Source organism: Drosophila sulfurigaster, chromosome 2L (assembly GCF_023558435.1).
Source record: "Drosophila sulfurigaster albostrigata strain 15112-1811.04 chromosome 2L, ASM2355843v2, whole genome shotgun sequence".
Classification (NCBI taxonomy): domain Eukaryota; kingdom Metazoa; phylum Arthropoda; class Insecta; order Diptera; family Drosophilidae; genus Drosophila; species Drosophila sulfurigaster.
Window position 1 is genome coordinate 7,973,356 of NC_084881.1, and position 19,732 is coordinate 7,993,087.

The 19,732-nt window shown below is 36.4% G+C and overlaps 3 protein-coding genes across 3 annotated transcripts; 2 read left to right on the plus strand and 1 right to left on the minus strand.

The window, feature by feature from the left end:
* Positions 1–7,220: 7,220 nt before the first annotated feature.
* Positions 7,221–10,832, minus strand: LOC133840431 (coatomer subunit beta). The gene is made up of 7 exons (XM_062272250.1): positions 10,344–10,832; positions 8,978–10,272; positions 8,254–8,909; positions 8,028–8,189; positions 7,692–7,965; positions 7,527–7,632; positions 7,221–7,455 (listed from the first exon to the last, which is right to left on the minus strand). Exons 1-7 carry the CDS (start codon positions 10,653–10,655, stop codon positions 7,390–7,392), a joined length of 2,871 nt encoding a protein of 956 aa, XP_062128234.1. The 5' UTR covers positions 10,656–10,832; the 3' UTR covers positions 7,221–7,389.
* Positions 10,833–11,156: 324 nt separating this feature from the next.
* Positions 11,157–13,102, plus strand: LOC133847081 (pyruvate kinase). The gene has a single exon (XM_062281869.1). It carries the CDS (start codon positions 11,262–11,264, stop codon positions 12,954–12,956), a length of 1,695 nt encoding a protein of 564 aa, XP_062137853.1. The 5' UTR covers positions 11,157–11,261; the 3' UTR covers positions 12,957–13,102.
* A 595-nt stretch (positions 13,103–13,697) lies between these two features.
* Positions 13,698–17,615, plus strand: LOC133850384 (tyrosine-protein kinase transmembrane receptor Ror). Its single transcript, XM_062286465.1, has 8 exons — positions 13,698–13,960; positions 14,281–14,433; positions 14,493–15,086; positions 15,152–15,365; positions 15,424–15,628; positions 15,701–16,148; positions 16,209–16,341; positions 16,968–17,615. The coding sequence occupies exons 1-8, from the start codon at positions 13,860–13,862 to the stop codon at positions 17,178–17,180; spliced, it is 2,061 nt and encodes a 686-aa protein (XP_062142449.1). The 5' UTR covers positions 13,698–13,859; the 3' UTR covers positions 17,181–17,615.
* The last annotated feature ends 2,117 nt before the right edge of the window (positions 17,616–19,732 follow it).

Below are 19,732 nucleotides of genomic sequence, written 5' to 3' on the forward strand. Positions count from 1 at the left end.
CTAACAGTCCCTCAATAAATAACTTTAAGCTAATGCGTTGGCCATAGAAATTCTATTAAGTTAAATGTGAGTAAGACCAAAGAATAATAATACTGCTTAAATTATCTAATATGTTTTACACATATTATTCTAAAATTCAATTTAATGAACTGAGCGAAAAAGCAAAATGCTCTTACATTAATATAATAAAGATATAAGGATTACCTACCTCGTCGCCAAGTTGACTACATGAAAATGGTAAAGCCGCATAAAAACCATTTGTTAATACCCAGGGAAATGGTCTTATAGATAAATGCTGCGATAGGTAGTACAAACTCGACGGAAGGGCAAGTGTGGAAAATATCAGGTGTAATATGATTAGAGGTCCATAGATGATGTTTACATGCTGCTCGGCAAGAGACAAAATCTCGTCATGTACTTTAATGTTACGCAATACAATCTTCTTTAATTGTTTTAATGGTTGTTTTTCCTTTATTGCTGTTTCAAGCTTTAGCCTATATTTGTGCAAAATCTGTGCCATGACAGTGATCAATGCGGCATAGAACGTCATCAAATAGTTGCAGTAGTAGGTATGCAATATGGAACTCGAAAATAGTCGGATATAGGAAAGATCCGTAAAAAATGAGAGATCCATATTGAAATAGTGTATTCAGAGGGTACATTAAACAAAAGCTTAGCCAGCACCACAACATCCAACGGGGCACTTTAAGTTCATCACAATCCTTCGACAATCTCTGAAGGCGTCGCATAAGATTCAGTTGACGTCGGTGCTGCATCAGCGACCATAGAAGTTGAATCATCAAGGATATCGATTCACTGGCGTAGGCCATATGTATGAAGAAATCGACCACAATGAAGGTAGTTAAGTCGAACATAATTTCCCATTCCCTTATCGAGTAATAAGCACACCAGAATAACAAAGTTTGCAGCACACTGTACTTGATGTAGAACTCCATACTTTGCTTAAGTCGATAACACTTTCGGTTAGAATCGTAAATAATTCTTGTATATAGCATTCCATACAGGAATTCCAAGTAAATTTGCAGCGTTTCTTCCATTCTAAGGCTTCTAAACTGGCACTGACAATACACAAGAATAAAGTATTGTCTATGTCATGAAATTAAAAAAAATGTGGTTGAATACTCCGTTCCAACTGTGGGATCAGAAAAAGTGTATACTTTAATTACACAACTCAACTTATCACCTAAGTTTATTAATAAATGTGAGTTCTTGAAGATTTTATTTTTAATTAAGTTGCAAAAATACATTTTATTTCTGATTTGCTAACATAAACGATTTTTATACCTCAATCATCTTAAAAGACTCATCTAGGGTATTGGTGTTTCATCATTACATGAATCCTTTTATACTAATTTAATGAATTCCTAAATTCTGCTGACGATTTTCAACGTTTATAAGTCAATTACATACCTATGATAAGTCCCTTAGGATTAAATATGTATGCAATTAAACCAACCAGCACTGAAAATTTACTGAATATTACTTTAATTTGTTAAAGTGTACATGATAAAGAACTGCAAGTGATTAAAATTGATAAACGTAATGCCAATTTTGGGAAACGCAGTTCATACTTCCAAATTAGTGGTTTTGTGCTGTCAGCATCCTGAGGATAAATGAAACAAATCTTAAAAAAACTAAAAATACGGAAACTTAAATATACAAATATTAACGAAACAAGTAAGAAAGCTACAGTCGAGTGTGCTCGACTGTGAGATACTCGCTACCCATTTTGAATAAAAGCAAAAATTCTGGTATTAAATTCTGGTATTAAATATTCCGAAAATGCTCCAAAAATACTACAATATATACCTAACGGTATATTTTTTATATCGATATAGCACCACATTCAAAATATACCATAGACGGCACAATGTACCAGATTCTCGGCCAATTCAGACTCAGACCCCTAGTAAGTAGGCGTTTTTGCCCATACAAAATTCTTTAATAACTTCCACAATTTTTATCTGATCGCATCAATTTTCAGAAATCATAAATACTATAAGTTTTATTGTATATAGTACATCAAAATTTGCTCTAGCTTTAAAATTACGCTTGGTATTCGATTTTTTTGCGTGGCGAAAGTGGGCGTAGCAAAAATTTGAAACAAACTTGATATGCGTGCAAACATAACAAATACTGTCTGAGGGACAGACGGACGGTATTTCCTGCCGCCATGGGTAGCGGCTATGAATACCAGATGGTTTCTGAATCTTTTTTAAAATTCTCAATAATCACCCTTAAGAAGACAAAAGAAGATTTTAGAAGAACTGACCTACGCACAGAAGGGGACACTTCTGATCGTACCCTAAAAAACTGTAAAAAACTTACCTGCGGATGTTAACTAAAAAATGTAAAAATTGCGTGCGTCTGTCAAGGATACGAGTATGAAACCGTAATAGCACAAGCGACAAAACGGCGTCATGGCGGGTAGATGTAAACCTAGATAATTTTAAGATAATATTACTTAAAAAATAAATGAGCTGAGGCTCTGGGATCAGTCTGATTTTGAATTCCGTTTAGTGCAGATCGTTTCTGTTTTTAAAACCCTTCAAAATTAAACAAAAAAAAAATTTAATGATAAGAGTAATAGAACCGATTAATAGCCGGATAAAGAAGATTTCGGCGGCATTCACTTGCAGCGTGCTTCATTATAAGTATTTAAATGAGGGGCCTGAAGTAAGGATGGCTGTGGATTTCTTAAATGAAGCATTCGAAGCTTTCGCCCTTCATGGTGAGAATTTATTAAATAGTTATGCTTCGGCCAAAGTCAATTTTGAAGTGTTTGCTGAGTACATACTTTTGAAGGACGGTGTGGAATATGCGGATATTAAATCATTTCAATCAAATATGACAATTGAAACCATGTGCTGCGACTTGGAAAAATCATTTATGGAACATGGAAAAACAATAATTTCCAAAATGGATGAGTTTCAGGAGAGCGATAGTGGTTGGCAGCTACTTTGGATTCCTCGTTTGGAAATGAATTTTAACAAGTACATGCCAATTGAATTACCACATAAGCTAAGGTACGAAACAGCTGTTGTAAATGTACAAAACAAAGATGTATTCTGTTTTAAGTGGACAGTTATTGCTGCTTTATCAACGAAGCTAAAGCTTAGAACATCATCATACGATGTACGAATATTTGATGATTTTATCGAAATAAACGATGAAATAACACTAAATTTTAGTGGCTTACCGTTTCCTCTAAGTCCACGAGACATTAAAATGTTTTTGAATTTGAACCCAACAATAAGCATTACGCTTTTCGGGTACGATTCAGAGAACGAAAACGTGTATGGACTCATTTTTTATACAAAAGAAATAAAAGAGCATCACATAAATATGTTGTTGGTTGAGAATAGAAACAAATATCATTACACATGGATCAACAATTTGTCAGAGTAAGTACTGAAAATGTTTATTACGTATGCATTATTTTCTTATTAAGTGAATTTTATATTTCTAGTTTATTCTCATCACAAACTGGGACGTCAAGGCAAAAGAAATGGTATTGTGACATATGTCTCAACTTTAAAATGAGTGAACAGGACTTCTTGAAGCACAAGGAGATGTGCAATGGAAAAGTTTGTACATTGCCCAATCCTCTGAATGCGGTGGTAAAGTTCCAGAATTATCAAAAATCATTACCTCTGCCGTTTGTAGCTTATGCAGATTTTCTTGAACCAAGAAATTCAGAAGTAAATTCGAAATTCACATTGTGTAATAGGAATATACCAGATGCATATGCATACTATATTAAGTGTGAATATGATAATGGTTTGGATAAGTTTGTTTTACAAACGAGAAATCATGGTATAAATTTTCTTAGGAGTCTAATTGATGATTTAACAAATATTTGTCTAAGATATTTGAGTAAGAAAGTATCACCAACTATGAGCTCAGAAGAAGAGGAGGAGTTTCAGCAATCAATTACTTGCCATATTTGTGAAGGAGCTTTGGATTTAGATAGGGTTAAAGATCATTGTGATATAACAGGAAAATTCAGAGGTGCTGCACATAAGGAATGCAAATTGAAATATAAAATTGAACCCTTTACACCAGTATATTTGCACAATTTCTCTAAATATGATTATAAATTTCTAATTAAAGTTCTTGCATCCTCCTCCGGTGAAGTTAAATTGCTCCCTATCAATAAGGAAAAGTACATTTCAATTTCAAAAATAATCAAAGTTTGTAATAAAAGAAATCTAGAAATTCGATTTCTAGACTCTCATCAATTTATGCCATCCAGCTTGAATACTCTTGCAAGTAATCTAGATGAAGAGCAATTGATTACAGTTAAAACTCATTTCAAATGTGAATCTCAATTCAAATTGATGCGTAGAAAAGTGACATTGCCTTATCAAAATACACTAATTAATCTTGAAGAAACTTCTTTACCACCAAGAGAAGCATTCAAGAGCTTGTCAAATGAAACCGAATTATCAGAAAATTCAGAAGAAAATTATACTCATGCACTTAACATTTGGAATGATTTTTCATGCACAACTCTTGAAGACTATTTAGAGTTGTATTTGAAAAGTAATGTGTTTTTATTGGTAGATGTTTTTGAATATTTTCGAAAGCTATGTCTACGAATATTTTCTCTTGATCCAGCTCATTTTTACACAATACCTAGCTTATCGTGGGAGGCAATGTTAAAGACCACCAAAATAGAATTAGATATCTTTACAGATATAGATCTACACACATTTGTTCAATCAGGTATTCGTGGAGGTTTAGTACAGTGCTGTCACCGTTATTCACTGGCTAATAATAAGTACATCTCCACATATGATCCATCCAAAGAATCTTCATTTTTAATGTATTTAGAGGCGAATAATTTGAATGATTGGGCAATGTCTCAACCTCTTCCATATGCTGGGTTTAAATGGTTATTACAAAGTGAACTTCAAAATGTTGATGTTTTAAAGATCCCAATTGATTTAGAGTATGGCTATATTTTTGAAGTGGACTTGGTATATCCATATTATATTCACGATTGTCATAACGATCTTCCATTTTGCCCGAGCAACATATTACCCACAAAATCGGCAAAAGTTAAACAATTAATTGCCGACTTGGGTGATAAAAAAAAAATTATATTATACACTACAAAAATTTACAGCAATGTCTGAGTTATGGCTTACAATTAAAGAAAATTCATAGGGGCGTTCGCTTCCTTCAGAAGCCATGGCTGAAAACATACATAGATCTGAACAAATCGCACAGAGCAAGTGCAAAAAATACTTTTGAAAAAGATTTTTTCCGATTGTTAAATAATTCCGTGTTTGAGAAAACAATTCAAAATGTTGAAGAAAGGGTTGATGTTAAATTGATTTCTGAGTGGCAATCTCATTCAAAGGACGATGGCGGTGGTCAAGAAAAAAATATGTGCTAGATATTTAATTGCTAAAAATAATTTTCATAGTTGCCAAATATTGAGTGAGAATTCTTGTGCTATCCAAATGAAGAGATTCAATATTTTGTATAATAAACCTTCATATTTGGGGTTTGTTCTAATGGAATTATCAAGGTGGAAAGTTTACGATTTTCATTATAATTATGTGAAACCTAAATTCGGTGAAAATGTAAAATTAAATCACATCGATAATGATTCGATTATATATACTATAAAAAACAAATGATTTTTATAATGATATTCGAGATGATGTTGATGTCAAATTTGATGCATCGTATTATTCTGATGAAGCTGCTAAGAAATTTGAAATTAAGGGCTTTAAAGATAAACTTAACGGACAGCCAATACTTCAGTTTTTTGGTCTTCGATCAAAAATGTTTGCGTTAAAAATTGATGAGGTTGATAAAAAAACAGTTTAAAAATGCAAAGCTCTTAAGCGAAGTGGATAAGTTAGAGTTCAATAATTATAAAAAATGTTTATTATCAGGACAAGCACTTTTATGTAGTATTATTGAAAGCAACCACAATGATACAATAGCTAATAGACACTTTTATCTAGTGTTTAATGTACGTATTAGTTGCATATATTGAGAGAGTTAAAAAATTTTAACAATTAAGAGCTTTCTAATTTCAAATCTAAATGTATTAACATAAAAAAAAAATACAAGATGAGACTATTTTAATTAATAAACAACATTTTTAACTTATGATATTTGTATACCCATTTTTAATATAGGAAGTACATATCATACATATGTCATTGAAAACGTCAAACCAATTATTGTACTCCTTCATACCTTTAGTTTTACGTATATATGTATAATGCATTTTTTCCGATACTTAAAATTATTTCTGTTAAAATTATTAAGCTTAACCTTGTAACTCTGAAACTATATAAATACATAAAAATGATAAAATAACTGATGAACCTTTTCTTTAATTGTTGAATGACAAAAATCGACTCTTTATCAAAAAAAAGGACAAATTCTGTCTTTAGAATAGGATAAGTAGCCGGAGTCGACTGTCCCACTGACTGACTCTTAATCTGTTTGCGCTGAAGGATCTTAGAAACTAAAAGACATTTTATTACATTATTATTGACTTAACACCAATTGTGGTGCAAATCACAAACAATATGTCAATATGTTTCGCCTTTGGTACAAACAAAATAATGTTGGAAAAGTAAGAAAAAGTAAGAAAAGTCCAAGGAAAATCATTGGAAAAGATCTGCTCCAATCCTATTTTTCAAAATGGAATATGAAATTCAAAAACCTACATAGAACTACCGGGCGACGGTCTCTCCTCTTTCAATATCAGTATCAGCACATCTTACGCCAAACACATAAATCACACAAAAAAATATTACTCATACGCAGCTTGGACTCCAAGTTAAGTTCTACCGCAACACAAATGTAGAATATACATATATGTATGTATATGTATGTACACATAAGTTTTGCCTCTCTCTCCTCCTCTATCACAATGACGTACTTTGCGACTTCCTGCCTGTATTAAGATAACCTCAATAGTTCAACTCAGCTGACAACATCAATGAGATGGAGCCTGAGCATTAGACGTGCATTGTTAAGTATTATTAGTTTTATGTGATACTTGTTTGTTGCTTGTTGGCATTGACGATAATTCATTTGTCAATAGAAGCAAATGAAAGAATAACCATAGATAAGCAAATAAACATATTACATTTGCTTACATTTTAAATTTCCTTTTGCATGTTTTGAACAAGACGGCTTTATCGTCTTTAAATTAAAAATTAAAATTAAGAATCAAATCTTATCTGATAGTTTGAAAAGAATTTCAATCCAAAAAGGGTGGTCTTATTTCTTCGATTTGATTTGTGTATGAAATGTGTTAAAAACTACAGTAGCTTTGTATTGATAATTTAAAGTGATTTTTATTTATTAAAACGTTAGTTGATTTACATATTAGGCGGCCTGCACCGATTGCTTTTGTGAGGAGCTGATCTTATCGCCCAGGCTAAGGGCCATGCCCTGAAATAATAGTCATATTAAAATTATTATTAGTAAACATAATAACAGAAATTCCCAAAGCAAAAACTAACCTGACTCTTGGCACGAATTCGTATGTGACCTGTGACTTTTGAGTCTGGATCATCGACAGGCTTCTCAATGCTGAGATTAGCTAAAGCGTTCTCTCCGAAGATGGATCTGTTAAGTCGAAATGTGTCATTATTAAAGATCCTAGAGCAGTATGTTTAGGCACTCACTTGGCGTACATGTTAGCGGCCATAAAGCCGCATTGACCCGACAATGCCTTCTCGGGCGTCAGGCATTTCATGTTTGTGCTCTTCAGCAGATGCTTGAGATACTCGTGCAGATCTGTGAAGGTGGTGTTTACGGTGACCTTGTTCTCCCACTCAAAGTCTTGCCACATCTGACGGAACTCGGTGTCGGTGCAGCTGGCCGGGATAATGTAATCCATGATATCAATGTGTATGGTATTGAGTACCACAACATTTGTATTCAGCGCTGTATCATAAACTGTAAAAGTACATAATTTTTACAATAACTGATTAGTTAATATTGAAGTAATCAACATTTACCAATGTTGCCAAAAATGATGCCGTTCTCGGTGGATGAGACCTTCACATTAGCTTTAATATTGCAGAAATCATGCGGCGCCAACACAACGGGTTGCGGACGTTCCACTAGCTTCAGATCACCTAATGTGGCCAATTCCAGTGTGCAGTTTTGCAGTGTGTCATCTATGAATATAAGTATGGGCAATCAATTAATTCAGGGGCATTTTAATTGATTGATATCACTCACTTGTCTGGTTCACAATTAGCACATCCAAGACAATGTCATATTGATTTACATTGACGTAGGCCTCGGCATAGACAGGATCTGAGAAGCCCGTCAGCTGTGTGACCTTGTTGAGCTTATTGTTGGGCGACGATACGTCACTGATCTGGGCATTTTTGGTGCCAGCTAAAGCCTGATTCAGACTCGACTCGAACACATTCTCGCCTAGCTGATTGTCGCGTCCATTCGATAGCTGAGCAAAACAGACTGGCGAATCTGGTTGCACCTTGGCTGTGGCACGTTGCTTCTCCTTTAGCATGCGTTGATCCTCCTCATGCTGTGCGTCCAACATCTTGCCCAGGGCATCACGACAATCGTGCATAAATACAGCAACAGCTTCGGGTGTGCGCTCGCTCAAAGTGCGCAAGCAAATCATGATACGATCGGAATCATCGTATGTTATGGGCTTGGTGGGGAAACCAGATTTGCCAAGATGCAAAATGGAGCTCATGATAAGCATCACCTGTGTGGTGACACGATTCTGTGTGCGTGTATCCGGTTGCAGTTCAGCATAGCGTAGTGCCAACTTGGTCAAGGTGGCTGAGAGGGCGGCACCAATGAAGAAGTCGCCATCCATTAAATACTGTCGCAATGGCGGACGTTTCTCCTTCTTGGCAACACTGTAAGAATAAAGGGAGATATGATAATAAATTGCTGGCAAGTATTTTTTTGGTTTGTCGTTAGTTACGGAGCCAAGCTGTAGGCGCTCTGTGTAGCGTAAGTGCCATCGGATGTGACCTTGTTGCTGCTGTTTGTTGTGTTGTTGGCATCGCCGCCAGACTGTTGCTGCTGTTGCAGCTGTTCCTCGCTCTGATCACCAGCCAAATGACGCTGCTCCGCATCCACCATGGGAATGTCGCCCAGCGTTTGCTGTATGGCCGCTATCACTTCCAATATCTGTGGTCCCTCCACATACTCGCCCAATATCCAGACAGCAGCACGATGTATCTTCGACGACTTGATTTGTGGGAAGGCCTCAATTAAATGCTTAATGATTAGCGCACGCAATGCCGGGAACTTCTGGATGGCTTCGCGTATAAAGATCAGCACATCAACTGCAGCCAATTCATTGGTATCCGATAAGAACTCAACCAGTACGGGGATCACACTGCCGGCCACGTCGGGGAACTTGATTGAGCACGTGTGCAGGGTGCGCACCAACAGCTGGCGATATTTGCCTGTATCCTCGTGCTCCACATTGTGGGTCTTGGCCACCTCCTTCTGGAGGACCTGCACCATCTCATTGATGTTGCGCGAATACACCAAATCCATGGCTAGAGCCAAGGTCTTGCGACGCACCTCAATGTCGGGTGCGGCCAGCACACGTAGCACATCCATAACCAGATCCTGCATCACCTTCTCCATGTGCTCGTTCTCCTTCATTGCAATCAAACGATCCAGCACAATCAGTTTCACATTATTGTCGCTCTCCTTCACAATTAACTCAATGTAACATCCAGCGGCTGCTTTGATCGCTGTGGGTGCCAGCGAGAGTGTGATAAGTGTGCCGGCGGCTTCGTAGCGCACGGCATTCGATGAGGAGTTCAGCAGATTGTAGATGCAGCGAATAAAGCGGGAACGCTCAGCTGGATTTGCATGGCACACCTTATAGATGAGCTCCACGATCACCAGCTGCAATATGTCACCAAAGCTCTGCACCTGATCGATACACGACGCCAAATAGTTGAGAGCCCGCTCCTGATCGGCATGCAGGAGCATGAGGAATGCATTGCGCTTGCACGACATGTCCTGCTGTGTGTCCAGGAATGTGGCAATCAATTCGGGTCCATCGGGGACCAGCCAATCAAAATTCTTGTAGATGGTAAAGATCGCAAGAACCGCATTGCGGCGTACATACGAGTGACGATGATCGAGGCAGGCACGTATGGCCGGCATCAGAGGCTCGAGTAGCTCGGGCTCCTTCAGCTTGCAGAGGAAACGCAGTGTGGAGCCCCGTAGAAACTCATTGGGATGTTGTAGATCCTAAACAATAAGTCGATGAGTAATGAGTTGAACAGTTACTCGATATCTGCGTTGTTGATTCGATAACTCACCTTGCGATAGGCGTCGCACACCAGTATCATCTCTTGCAGCAATTTGCCATCGGAAGATGTTTTGGGTACAATCTCCCAGAAGATGAGTAGTAGCTTCTTGATCGTATGATTCTGCACGGGCAGCACGAAGCGTATGATGGTCATAATGAGACCTGGATACCGTTCACCATTTAGCAGCAGTTTGATCACCTTTTTGAGTGTTTCAATTTTTACATTCGTGTCGCCTTTTTCGAGGTCTTGCTTCAGCTGCATCTCGTTCGGCACTTCGAGATCCGGCGAGTTAATGATGGTGTAACACGGCACTTGGCTCATTTTGACAATTGGTGTTAACCAGCAATGCTGTCCACAAATTCAATTCAGTTTCTGACAGTTATCTTTATAATTTCAAGGCGTTTCAGTTCACTGTTTGCCTGAGACCGACATGCAATTCACTTGACGTGTCATTTGTTTCGAAGCAAAGTAACTGTGTGACCAGATGGCCAGCTGCTTTCTGTGTGAGCCGAGTGCGGCCAGATATGCGCAATTAAGGCTGGTCACACTGAATCAGTCAGCTGCGAGCAATGCTCAAAATATCAAACAGTTTTTCGGCAGATGGCGCCACCCGCCACCGAGCTAGGTCGCAGCGTTGTCATTTGGCGGGTTAAATTTGAAATTTGATCAAAATCGTCAAGATCGAATACTATAGGTATTTTATTATTAAATGTTAAAGCTTTTGAATTTTTTAGATTATGAAAACAATAATGTGTAGCTACTAATCTGTAAAACACTAAGCTTTTTTTTTCAAGATTCCTAGAAAGTTTAAGAACTGTCATAAAGTCTTTTCAGTAATGTGAAACAGATTTTTGTTAAATCTGAAAGTAATACAAAAAAAATAAATATCAAATTTTCAGTAAGATTTTTATATATTGGTAAATCATAATGTCTCATACCGCGAAAGACAACATTAGAAAGGGTTCTACGCAACTTGGTCATTTATGCGAACTGAATGTAAAGAAAACATCGACGCAACGTCGCCTGGTTTCGATTATTGCAACTATATCTCGAGCATCCCGAAATGTGGAAACTATTTACAATATGCTAATGAAGGGAGTCAATATATTTCGATTGAATTTTGCGCATGAATCGCATGAAGCACACACTGAAACCATTGAGTTGGTTAACACTGCTCTTCATCGCATTAAAACCGAGACTGGACAATCAATTTCCGTGGCTTTTGGTGTTGACACTCGGGGTCCGCAAATTCGCACTGGCTTATTAGAGGGTGGCAATGAGATTTTACTCCGCAATGGAGAAAGTATACGGTTATCCATAAATCGAGATCTTTACGACAAGGGCAGCAGAGAAGCTGTGTATGTCGACTATCCAAACATTATAAATATGGCCAAGCCAGAAGATCGAGTCTTCGTCGATGATGGCAAGCTCTATTTAACCATACTTGAGGTGGGCGTGGATGGTCTTCTCTGTGAGGTTATTCAAGGCGGCTGGCTCGGCAACAATTGCAACGTTATATTGCCAGAGGTTGAGATTGATTTACCAGCTGTCTCTGAAAAAGATATGGACGACTTGCAGTTCAGCGTGAGGGCTAATATTGACATCCTCTTTGCATCGGGCGTGCGATGTGCCAAGAACATTAAGGAGTTACGAGCTGTACTCGGTGATAAGGGCAAACACATCAAGGTGATTGCCAAAATAGACAGTAAAATTTCATTGAGTCGTGTACCGGAAATAATGAATGCAGCTGATGGATTGCTGTTAAGTCGAGCCGATCTGGGCACACAAATACCAATTGAAAAGCTTTTCATTACCCAGAAATCGGTATTGGGGCAGTGCAACAAGGCTGGCAAACCCGTAATTGTGGCATCCAATGTACTTGAGTCAATGCGTGTCAATCCATATCCGACCAGAGCAGAGTGTTTTGATCTGGCCAATGCTGTTATTGATGGCGTCGACTGCATTTTGCTCTCCTCCGAGGTGGCAATAGGTCTGTATCCCATGGAAACGGTAAGCATGTGCGATACTCTCTGCCGTGAAGCTGAAAAGGTTGTTTGGTATCGCAATCTTTTCGACGATCTGGTTCACGAAACACACGGCGAACTCGACGCCTCTCATTCGGTGGCCATAACTGCAATTGAGACAGCCCGACGCACAAAGGCCACATTGATCATTGTACTTACAACATCTGGACGTTCAGCTGCCCTACTGAGCAAGTTTCGACCACGTTGTCCAGTTCTGGCGGTCACTCGATGTGAGAGGGCATCTCGATGGGTCAATTTACACTGTGGTGTATTGCCATTGCTGTATACCGCCGACTGTGCGGAGAACTATTCAAGTGATGTCGATGCCAGAGTTAAATTTGCCCTAACAACTGCTAAGAAGTTGGAATTAATAAATGATGGCGATCCCATTGTTATTGTGAGTGCTTGGAAGGATGGCGGAGGTTTCACCAACAATGTCCGTGTGGTTTACGCATTCTTCGAGGCTGATCAAATGGATTGCCTCTTCCGTGCAGATCAGAGTAATGCTCGAAAGAATACAGTGCTGCAGGCGGAACCCACAAAATTGGGTTCTTCAATTTTAAAAGTATCAACCAAAGGGTCGGCAAAGTATGTCTAATTACCTGATACGATTTGTAATTTCTTCGAGATTGTGTTGCCTAGAAACCTGCTAAACGGTTGAATTTCGACCGAAAATCAAATTGAATCCTGCCAGGTGAAATGTTATGGAATATAAAAAAAGTCAATAAAAAGTTTTGTATCATTGTTTAGTGCTGTGCATAATATTTAGAAATAAACACCAAATACTTTTCATTTGGTTTATATAATTGGCTTCTTTTCGTTTGATGATGGTAAAGAGTTTTCGCCTCTCAGTCGATTTGCCATTGTTTCAAATCGCTTATGTAAAAATTTACAATTTTATGTATGTTTATTATTTTATCGTGAAGTTTTACATTCCTAAAATAATATTAAGTTCAGATATATATATGTATATGTATATTTATTTGTTTGTTTCATATAGAGGTAAATTATGGATAAGTGAACCCATCTGAAAATTTGAAACTTAGTTTTTAAAGAATAGATTTCAAACATAATAGAGTAGAATATATTAAAAAAATTAAACATTAAGTAAAGTACATAATTTTTTAAATTAAAACTTTATTCAAAAGCTTAAACTCGAATTTTACGAAGACTCAAAATTTTCTGAGAATTTGCAAAATATTTTAAAAATATATCAGCTGTTCTTACCGTTTTTCTGCATTACGGGTTTCCCCTTATCTGGCCACTCTGTCAAACCCTTGTTAAGGGGGATGAATGTATTTATGTTCTGCGCATAGAACGTGCAACCCTCTAGATTAAATGTACATACGAATGTCAAGTTGAGTTAGAGTCAATGAAGTTATGTACATTCATACATCAGCACATCTAATGAAATTAAAACGTGATTGAATTTTTAATAAAAAAACGGAAAAACAAAACAAAATAAATTACCATTCACACATTCATAATAACAAATGAGAAAATGAATATTCCACTTTGTCACTTCATTATTTACTTCATCGCTTTAACTGCTTTAAGAGGAAACTTTGTTTGGTCAAAGAACACAAAAATTGAAAACTATGGGTATGTAGAAAACAATCATACAGATATTTACAATTGGACGCAAGCAATATCGTAACATGCCTGCAATATCATAATTATTGTTTTAACATAATCATATATCATATAATCATATAATCACATTCAAACCCAGCTAGTTACTTATAAATACATGGTTTCATTACAAAAGTGGGAGCCCGAAATATGTAATGTAAACCAATTAATTAAGACTGGTGGACTGGGAACATGTTGACAGCAGTTGACGTTAGATGGCGCCAGCTTTGACTACGGTTCACTAATGCATTTAATATTAGACTTAAATGATTTGTATTAATTCATTTTAGAATACAACAATCCACTGGAATCTGTCAACTATATAATGGAACGATTTGTCGCGAATATCTGGCAAATTGCTCTGTGTTTATAGCACCAAATGTTACAATGAATGACTTAGAGGAGCGACTTAAAGCGGCCCATGGCGTAATAAAAGAATCAAAGTGAGTATTTCAAAATTGAAAAATATAAAAAAAAAATGTATTTAATCTATTATTTTCAGAGATATGAATTCCAACTGCCGAAAATATGCGCTGCCAAGTTTATGTTTAAGTTCACTGCCAATTTGTAGAACCCCAGAGCGAACCAATTTGTTGTATTTTGCTAATTTGGCTGTCTATACAAATCTGTACACGGGAAATGACACAAGAAAAAAGCGATTCGTTTCAAGAGATCACAAGAGTACTAATTTTTTTCTTAAAAAGAAATCAATCTTCTACGACGATGTCTTCAGCAAGGATGTGTCCAGCAAATACCCACCGACAAAAGAATCGGAGAACTTAAAACGCATTTGTCGCGAAGAATGCGAACTATTGGAAAATGAGTTATGCCAAAAGGAATACGCAATAGCAAAACGACATCCAGTAATTGGCATGGTTGGAGTTGAAGAGTGCCAAAGACTGCCGCAACACAAAGATTGCTCCTCCCTGGGCATAACTATTGAAGTGGACGAAACGGATGATTGCTATTGGCAAGATGGCTCAAGGTATAGAGGCATTCAAAATGTCAGCGTCTCAGGAAAAGCATGCTTACGCTGGTCCTGGTTGATGAAGGAAATTTCTGACTTTCCAGAACTTATAGGACATAACTATTGCAGGTATGGAGCGTTTGTATATAAGGGATTTACTAGATTTATTATTAAAATATTGATTCATTTAACAGAAATCCAGGAAGTTCTCAAAATTCACCTTGGTGCTTTGTTGATGACAAATCACTAGATCGCATCATGGAGCCTTGTCAAGTTCAAAAATGTGCCATAAAACTGTGGTTAAGCACAGCATCAATAATATTACTGATTGTTGTGCTTATTGTTGCTGCATACTTTATTATAACTTGCAAAAGAAAAAATTCCGATGGAATGAAAAATATACAAAATGTAAGTACGAAACTAACTTGGAAGTACAACGATCTAATAATTACTTTCTTGCGTGAAGATTAACACACCGAATGCCGGAAACAATATATATGGAAATTCGCAGTTAAACTCAAATCAAGATATGGGAAGAATTCCTTTGAATAGTTCCATGGAACACGTGGGAATGCCATCCAAGAGCATGGAGAAGAGTTCACTTCTGAGAATACCACACTTTACATTACAAGATGTTGAATTTTTCGAAGAGTTAGGCGAGGGAGCATTCGGTAAGTCTTTTCTAGTATTTACTGAGGTGTACATTAGTCGAATACAAAATATATACATATATATTTTTTTAGGAAAAGTATACAAAGGACAACTGAAGCAAGCTAATAAGAAAATCGTAAATGTTGCAATTAAGGCTTTGAAAGAAAATGCATCGGTTAAAACGCAACAGGACTTTAGACGTGAGATTGAATTAATATCGGACCTCAAGCATCAAAATATTGTGTGCATATTAGGCGTCATATTAAATAAGGAACCTTACTGCATGCTTTTTGAGTACATGGCAAACGGCGACTTACACGAGTTCTTAATCTCAAATTCGCCAATGGAAAAGAAACAATTATTGCAATTGGAGTTCCTACAAATTGCGATGCAGATCAGTGACGGCATGGAGTATTTATCGGGCCATCATTATGTTCATCGTGATTTGGCAGCTCGAAACTGTTTGGTCAACGAGGGATTAGTTGTGAAAATTTCCGATTTTGGATTGTCCCGCGACATTTACAGTTCCGACTACTATAGGTATTTATAGAATGTGATAAATAAGAATCTATATTATAAAATTGTTTATCATTTGTGTAGAGTACAATCAAAATCTTTACTTCCTGTTCGTTGGATGCCATCCGAGTCGATTTTATATGGAAAATTTACAACAGAAAGTGACATCTGGTCGTTTGGAGTCGTTCTTTGGGAAATCTATAGTTATGGCATGCAGGTAACATACATATCTATTTTTTATACCCGATACGCGTAGCGTAAAAGGGTATTATAACTTAGCGGTTGCTGGAAATGTATGTAACAGGCAGAACTGGTCATCTACGACACCAAAAAGTATTTATATTCTTGCTCAGCATCAACAGCCGAAACGATATAGCCATGTTTGTCTGTTGGTTAGTCCGTCTGTCTGGTCTGTCCGTCCGTATGGACACCTAGCTCTCAGAGACTGTAAGAATGTAATAATATATTTTATTTTTCGTTTGCACGCAGATCAAGTGTGTTTAAAATTTTTGCCACGCCCACTTTCACCCCCGGAAACCGATAACGTTTGAATAACAAGCGTAATTTTGATGCTAGATTTTTTGTTCATACAATAATAATTATAGTACTATACTCATGATTCCCAAAAATTTGGTTGCGATAAAATTTTGTATGCTATTTGAGAAATACTTTTGTATGGGCAAAAACGCCCACTTACTACGGGTCTTGGTTGTTTTGGCTGACGATATGATATGTTTAAAATACCAAATATAGTCTTCGGTATATTTTAAGAATAATAAGGCACTGTTTTTGCTCTTTTATAAGCACAAGAATATCTGTAACGTAAACTTTTGCATTTTACAGCCTTACAGTGGCTACAGCAATCCAGAAGTCATCCATTTAATACGATCAAGACAATTACTCTCATGTCCGGAGAATTGTCCGACTGCAGTGTATTCACTAATGATTGAATGCTGGCATGAACAGGCCGTGAAACGTCCAACGTTTGCTGACATTTCTCATCGATTGAGAACTTGGTATGAGGGCCACATCAAAATTGACAACAATAAAGCATAAATTTAGAAACTGCCATAAGAGGAATTAAGAGAAATACATATATTGAATAACTGGTCTGAGTTTTTACCTTATCGAATAACAAATAGTATCTTAAGTGTACCATAAAGACTTTAACAAATCGAAATAAAATGTGCATTTATAACTGGTTTTATTTTTAACATTATTTGGCAACTGTCACATTTGAAATTTTTTTCTTTTCCACTAATTGCATATCTAGATTAAATAACATCAAGAAATATTGTAATTATATCTTCCGTTTTAAATGACGTAGTGTTGTATTGTACTCAAAATAATAATCGGTATGGTTTCGATTCCCTGTGACTTTCAGGCAATCTTGACCTATACATGCATGTAAATATTTACAGTACGTCACTTGAATATTATACACAAATTCTAATGAATACATAACTAATAGAACAAAATAAAAAACACTTTTTTAAAACAATTTTGAAAAAATATTTTTCTTTGGGGCTTAAATTTTGGGTGAAAGAGAGAAAAATAAAGAACGTATATTTCATATAGTCTTTATGTTTCGCGGCGGCAGCGAATAAATCGCGGGGGCAGCGGATTAATCGCGGGGGCAGCGATCAGATAAATATTGTAGAAGCTTTTTAATAAAGACTTTTTTTGTGGAAATAAACGTTTACTGCAATCGGGTCTTAGTTGCTTTGGCAAATGAAAGAACTCTTTGCCAGAAAATATTTCTTAACATCTTTGTAGTAATATAGTAGATTTATATAATATTATATTATTTTGTATGAAAGAGCCGATATTTCTTGACAAAATCAAATAAAATTCTTTTGTTAATTCGTAAAATTATATCAATTGAATTTAAAATAATGTATTGTCTGTATTAAAACTGAATTTAAAAATATTTCAATATTTAGATAAAAGCATTCGTATACATTAATGTACATACTGCATGCGAGCTTCGCTTAAGCGTACAATTTTTAATAGCTCAAATGTCCTGCCAAATGTCCTATTTGGCGACTTTATGACTCCGCAGCATAACACATAATTGTAAATCAGACCCTTGTCCAGAGCAAAATAAAATGAATATGAAGAGATGCGGCACAAAGTGGGGCAGAAACTAAATGTGCCTTTCTATGGCGGAAATGGTCAACAAACCTTAACGGATAATTGGTTGCAATTCAGGAAAAGACTTGAAGCACAAAATGTCATAATCAGAAAAATAGTGAATTATGATGATATAAGGCACAGCAAGTGGAACAACACAGTTGCAGTTCATTAGCCTGCCACGCCCACATGTGAGTGAAGTTATATTCCACACACTCACACACACATAGACAGATATAGCAGCGTGCTTTGTGGGGCCGTCAGATTCTTGGCAAGCGTCGAAAGTCTGCGCTAAAAATAATTCAAATTATGCAGACTACTGGAGACCATAAAGTCATTAGCATCATAGACCAACAAGGATAAGCTTGAGAAAGACCAAGGATAACTGGGAAACTGTATCTAGTTCGGCGACTCAAATGTGGAACAAAATGCCAGTCATGATATCATCAAGATTTATCGCTAAACTTCGTTTAAATGAGGCAAGCCAAAATTAAATTGTTGTTTAGAATTGTGCAAACCAGCAATCAAAATTTTATTGAACGGTTTTTAAAAATTTGGATGGCTGAGAGATTGGATAAGTCAAAGATAATATTCAGCAATATAAAAATATTTGTTATAGTCATTTTAAAAAATGCATACTTTTTAAAAAAAAATTAGTATTCTGGAGTTCAGGTCATGTACTGTGAGGAACAACAAGCAGTGGTTAATGGTAAGCAGTAAGTTGGGGAAAGGTGTGCACACCGTGTCTGTGTACTGGAGAAATGTGGTGAATATAGCGTGCGTAGGGGAAGGTCTGGTAACTATACTGGGAGGGAAATTCTAACGCTGTGTATAAGAAAGCAAGCAGTGCAGATAATGAAAAATGATAAAAACATAGTAACCAAATTTAAAAAAACTACATAATTTAATTTAAATTAGAAAACTAACTTTGCTGACATTAGTTTATATTATCATATTATTATATTATTATAATCATTTCTTTTCAATTTAACGGTATAACATAAGGCACATGCGATATATTCATAAAGTGAACTTTCCAATGAGCGTCATCAAGTAACCTTTGTCCTATTTCTAATTATTTTTTTTTATTAATGATTAAGTTTATTAAGTCGCTTTATCAGTATCAGTAAACTAGTTCAATAATATATGTATAAGAAAAATAAACATTAAGGCTATATAAATAGAAAAATAAATAATTCTACTATTTGCTCATACTTAATGTTTACCAAACAACAGAAAAAGGTTTTTAGTGATTTTATTTCAAATGTAACGTTTCGAATTCAGAAGCGGTGTTAATCAGCTGCATCGCATTCACCATAAGAATTTCACCACTCTTATGACTCCCTCACTTGTTGCCCCTTAAAGCAGTTGACACAGTTCTTAAATCGACACACACACATAAACTCTCTCTCTCTCTCCCCATTTGCCGTGTGTGCTCGTTTGCTGCGTTTGGTTGAATAAAAGCCGACAGCAGC

What these genes read in the sequence shown, in the direction of transcription:
- LOC133840431 (XM_062272250.1), bottom strand. Translation starts at nt 10,655, where the DNA reads ATGAGCCAAGTGCCGTGTTACACCATCATTAACTCGCCGGATCTCGAA. An exon ending in GCTAATTGTGAACCAGACAA is followed by an intron (nt 8,190 to 8,253) that starts GTGAGTGATATC and finishes TTATATTCATAG; the next exon opens with ATGACACACTGCAAAACTGC. An exon ending in GCCGCTAACATGTACGCCAA is followed by an intron (nt 7,633 to 7,691) that starts GTGAGTGCCTAA and finishes TCGACTTAACAG; the next exon opens with ATCCATCTTCGGAGAGAACG.
- LOC133850384 (XM_062286465.1), top strand. Translation starts at nt 13,860, where the DNA reads ATGAATATTCCACTTTGTCACTTCATTATTTACTTCATCGCTTTAACT. An exon ending in GTTAGGCGAGGGAGCATTCG is followed by an intron (nt 15,629 to 15,700) that starts GTAAGTCTTTTC and finishes ATATTTTTTTAG; the next exon opens with GAAAAGTATACAAAGGACAA. An exon ending in TACAGTTCCGACTACTATAG is followed by an intron (nt 16,149 to 16,208) that starts GTATTTATAGAA and finishes TCATTTGTGTAG; the next exon opens with AGTACAATCAAAATCTTTAC.
- LOC133847081 (XM_062281869.1), top strand. Translation starts at nt 11,262, where the DNA reads ATGTCTCATACCGCGAAAGACAACATTAGAAAGGGTTCTACGCAACTT.